The sequence below is a fragment of the Perna viridis genome, chromosome 13, assembly GCF_037379345.1.
Source record: "Perna viridis isolate PV_CMFRI_1.1 ecotype Kerala chromosome 13, ASM3737934v1, whole genome shotgun sequence".
Lineage (NCBI taxonomy): Eukaryota > Metazoa > Mollusca > Bivalvia > Mytilida > Mytilidae > Perna > Perna viridis.
In genome coordinates, this window is record NC_142457.1 from 12,017,908 (window position 1) to 12,022,995 (window position 5,088).

The following is a 5,088-nucleotide window of genomic DNA, read 5'->3' on the forward strand; positions in this document are numbered from 1 at the left end:
CCCATTTATTCTATTTTAGTAACGGTGGCCATGTTTTTCGACAGAACAAAAACTATATAATAAGTTCTATACAAAACACCCTAGTAAATATTCATACGAAGCCTAGTTCTAATTGATCCAGTAGTTTCATAGGGGAAGAGTTTTGAACAATGATTAACGACGACGGACGACGAGGAGAGTTGCCACGTGATGGCAATAACTCACCTAGCCTTTTGGGCCAGATCATAAAAATTTAGCAAAACCTGGAAAAATTGAAAAGATCTCTATGGACGAAATTGAACATAGGAACTGGTTTCAGGCATACGTGCATTTGGACATGAATATAATTTATTTGCAGATGGAAGGGTTAATCTGTATCATCGATGAATAATAAATTAAATTCGTATCAAATGTAATTAGTTTTATTAGGAAATGTTCAAGCTCTTTAGTTTGGCTCAGCTCCATACCAATAGGGACATGGCTTTTCTCTACTACCCTTTTGAACTGCTGTTTGATAACATCTTGTCAGCTGAACAATTTCACATTTCGGATGAACGTGTCGAATCACTTGCCCAGTTCTGAAAACATTGTGTTTTAGAGCTTATTTTTTTTCAAAACATATGCACAATAACAAGAACTACTTGTATCACGGTGATATAATTTCAGTTTTCAATAAGATAACATGTCTTTAATTTTTTTTCCTTTACTCTTATAAAAACAAAACGAAATCATTTTTTTTTATTTTGTTTTCTGGGGTATACCTATTGTTTAGACAATAAGCATCTAGAAAATCCAGAAAAGTATGTCCACACCAAAGAAAGATATTTTTAGAAATGATTAACGATGAAATAGTGAATGTATTCACTAAATATGAAGTCGTTTTTGGGTGTGAACATCTTTTCCTTACCAAAGATATGACCATGACGTGACTGAAAAGTACAAAATTTGACAGAATATCTGAGAATTGGTAAACTTCAACAAGCAATTCTTCTGTCCTTTCTATGCAGAAGTCTTTTGTTTTCTTATTTGTGATGGATTCAAATCTGCAAACCCACAATTAAATCATGATTATAATTAATTTTCAGTTTTATTTTAGACCAAAAAGACCCTTTATCGACCCATCTCCTTCTCTCCACCAATACACCTTGGTTATAAGAGCAACAATATTTGTTCATTATGTTATTATAAAAAAATTTGATTCTATATTTTATCGTTTGAAATTAAACTTTGCTGTTTTTTTTTTTTTGTCTTTTTTATATGCTTCAGTTAATGCCGTCAATTTTCATTATTCCAGATAATGCTGTTGGCATTACCCTTTTAAGTGTATAACATCACATATATTTGAAAGTATTTACAAACATTTAACAAGGATGTTATTAAATTTTGTGATAATTGGCACCCAAATCAGTTTTGTATGAAACAAAAGGGACATCAGCCTTTCAAGCAACCAAAGGATTATCATAAAAACAGTGTAAATTTCTTCTGTATTTTTGTGTTAATTGTGTTAAGCAATTAATCTATAAAGATATGTGCATCTTACAATACGACCAAATGAAAAAAAATCAAAATAATGTTTTTTACATTTGCTGACTCATAATTCAGCTTAATAAATGTGTCCAATTTGATTCTTTATACTAAGCTTTTAATATATTCTTTAAGGTTTCCTATGCTCAGTCAAGTAGCCATCGGATGGTTTTTCTGTTGATCGAGTTGTTCAACATATCAAACAATTTTTTGGTAAAACTGGAGACCATTTTTGAAAGTCGTTAGTATCGTAGTAAATAGTTTTGAAAGTCGTTATGTAGTACATTTTACAGAATCAGATATAAAGCGTTATTTGGTTTGATTTTTGTGGAGTTTTTGGGATTCAATATAGGGCAGGAAGATCACAAATTTAAATGCCATTATGATTAAGTCGTCGCCTATCACAAAATACTCACCCACAACAACCTATAATTCCACTAAAACATGAACATTTCTGGCAATGATCGTTTTGAAACGACTGCCCTTCTCTAATTTGTACACCATTGTATACACAACCTATAAAGAGTTTTTTTTTTTAATTTAAAAAAAATATATACTTCCGTCTAATAAAGTTTTATTATCAGTAGGTATTTATGAGATAAGGAACATTTATCGTGAAATCTTTATGCTTGTTCCATATGCTACCTATTTTTAGCTTTAGGTGGTTCCTGTTCTTTTATGACATTAGTTTTTTCATATTCCATTTAAAGAAAGTATTAAAATGATAACAACTTTTATCAAAACTGTCTTTCAGAAAATATACACAAGAAGCTGACATATGCTGTGATTGTGACATATTTTGTGGTTATGGGTTTTTTAAAATATTTTTCAAACAGTTGAAGACATACATGATTTAAACATGGAATAAATTGTTCATGACATATCTCAATCATTTTCAGAGATATTAAATCTTCCTTCTTCTGATATGTTATGTTATGTAATATAGATCAAAACAGACTTAAAACGTAAATCTACTTAAAATAAATACCTTGTTTTCCAAAACAAGCGCTTTCAACTTTCGACACTGTATTCAAGAGAAGTACAGCAGAAAGGACTAAATACAATATCATTTTGCTGAGTGACCTCATTCAAAAAATAGTAATCCACAAAGTTTTACCTCGGAATGATCAATTCTAAACGAGAACTGGCTATGCTGGGGAATTTATCTTCGATTTATACGAGATGAATATTCCCAATATCCTATTTCATGCAATTATCTTAATAATATTCAGTGATTTGTTTAATTTCTTGAGGCCCCCTTTCGAGGTTTTCGTTTTAAATCTCAAACTCACGCAGTTTAATGATAATGTTCCTTCTAAAACAAATATATCATAAGACAACATTTAAAAAAAAAAAGCTATTATGGCCTTAATATGATGCTTGCTAAATAAACACATAGATGGTCTCTCAATATCACCTTTTAGTGCCTGGTTTTCATAATAATCTTGTACTCAGCGTATTCTTATTCAAGTGTTTAGTTATGTAATCATTTGAACATTAAGTTGTTCATGCTCATGTTTTCTTATTTTACCCGTCATATTCTGAAAAGTTAATAAGATATAAACATATCTAATTGCTGTAAAAGTGGAAATGGGATGATGGTTCTATTAGCATGATTATGTTAAAATGACACATAAACAATTGTTATTTGTTATGCACATAACAAATTTACAATTATTCCATGGCCATTTTTAAAAAGATAATATTAATAAGGCATGTAAGTAAATAGAAAATAAATCAATGTAGTTACTTATGACTGTACATGATTAGGATGGCGCACTGCATAACCTTGATTTAATCCACTATTTTGTTTGAAATGCCTGTATCATGTAAAGACAACATCTGTACAAGCTACTCCGATAATATAGTAATTATTTTGTCAGCTTTATTTTGGACTTGATTTACTTATAGATTGGATTAGTTTTCGAGAGTTTTGTTGTTATCCTTATTTAGTAATTTGTCATACTTAAGATTAAAAATTAATAGAGTAATATATTTAAATATAACTCTTGGAAATTTGTCATACTTAAGATTAAAAATTAACAGAGTAATATATTTAAATAAAACTCTTGGAATGACTTATTTATTTTTTTGTGTATTAGGAAAATCCTATGCTGAACACGACGCAAGTCTGCACCACGAGTATCGTGTTTCACCAAATAAACAGAAAAATATAAATTCAGATTCTTACTAGATAATAAAAATCATGCTCTACAACTTCCCACACTGTTCCGACTTGCCCATTAATCATGTGCATCATCACAACTTGAAACCAAAAGAATCTTGTAAAATCAGTTAACTCACGCATGTAACGTGCCTATACATCTTGCAATACTACAAGTAATTTAAAAATAACTGGCAAAACATGTTTTGCCAAATCGTTAGACCTTCTAGACTGTTCTTCAGGAAACGTGTATAAAGGAATACAGTTTACACTCTGCACAATTTTATACGATTGTGAAACCAAATAAACGTTCAGCAGCAAATTAAAAAAAACATCGAAAATACTTAATATTCACAATACAGGATCCTGCACAGCCAATTTAACTATACATCAGACAAATATACAAACGTTTTGTTAACTGTTCTGGTTAGAAATAGAAAGTTATTTGATCGCTGTGTACCTTCCTGCAACTGCCATGATAATACCACTGGCGTAAAAATCTGTCTAGTCCTCAACTCAGTGAAGTTGATAATATGGCTTTTTTTAAACCGATTCAAAAACAATCAACTTCAAAGTCGAAAACCACCAGAGTGAATGCTGCAAGTTGTTGACGACCTCCTTTTTAAACCCATGTATAAACTTGAAAACATCGGTGATAACGAACCATTCATAACAAGATCATGAACGATGAGATTATCCTTCGAAAGACGAAAGAGTAATAAAGGCAACCAAGGTTATAGCGGTAATCAAAAGAATGTAATCCTTGGACAACGACCAGACATTGAAAACAGACATACACAATAAAGAACATAAAGTAACTAAAATCATACATACAAAGTAACAAAAGCAAATGAGCAACTCGGACTCCACTACAAACTGGGAGCATGGACCAGTTGCATCGGTAGGGTAAAACTATTGAATACAATAATTAAACATATTAAACAATGAACATTGGTAGACAGTCATGGCGTTCCATACTTGCAATATATGTGAACAGTTCTCAAATGTTCAGTCCACTGATGCCGGACTGATAATGACCTGTACGTTTTTTGTTTTTGTTTAGATTAAATCTGTGACACAAACAGTGCGTCTCTTAGACTTAATCGCTTACAGGTTGCTAAACAAGTATCTCCAGAAAGACTTTGGACAGACTTACTTTCTATACTTTCTGTTTAAATGACATTTTTGATAAGCCGATCAAATTTCATGATTTTGAAAGCATTATTCAAATGGAAACACCAAAGAATTCATCTCAACAGAAAGTAGAATGTAGATGAATGAAATAGTTGACAGCTGTACTTTTTATTAGACTGATAAAATACCACTTTGAAAACAATAAAAAAGTCAATTTAGATACCAGTCGTAAAGTTACAAAGTCAATCAAAGAAAAAACACCAAAATACAAACCGGAGGTAGACTTA

At 31.0% G+C, this 5,088-nt stretch overlaps 1 protein-coding gene across 1 annotated transcript; it reads right to left on the minus strand.

Annotated features, from left to right (window-relative positions):
• Positions 1–385: 385 nt before the first annotated feature.
• LOC148599601 (uncharacterized) lies at positions 386–2,651 on the minus strand. The gene is made up of 3 exons (XM_088558840.1): positions 2,492–2,651; positions 1,920–2,019; positions 386–557 (listed from the first exon to the last, which is right to left on the minus strand). Exons 1-3 carry the CDS (start codon positions 2,589–2,591, stop codon positions 425–427), a joined length of 333 nt encoding a protein of 110 aa, XP_088414966.1. The 5' UTR covers positions 2,592–2,651; the 3' UTR covers positions 386–424.
• Between the last annotated feature and the right edge of the window lie 2,437 nt (positions 2,652–5,088).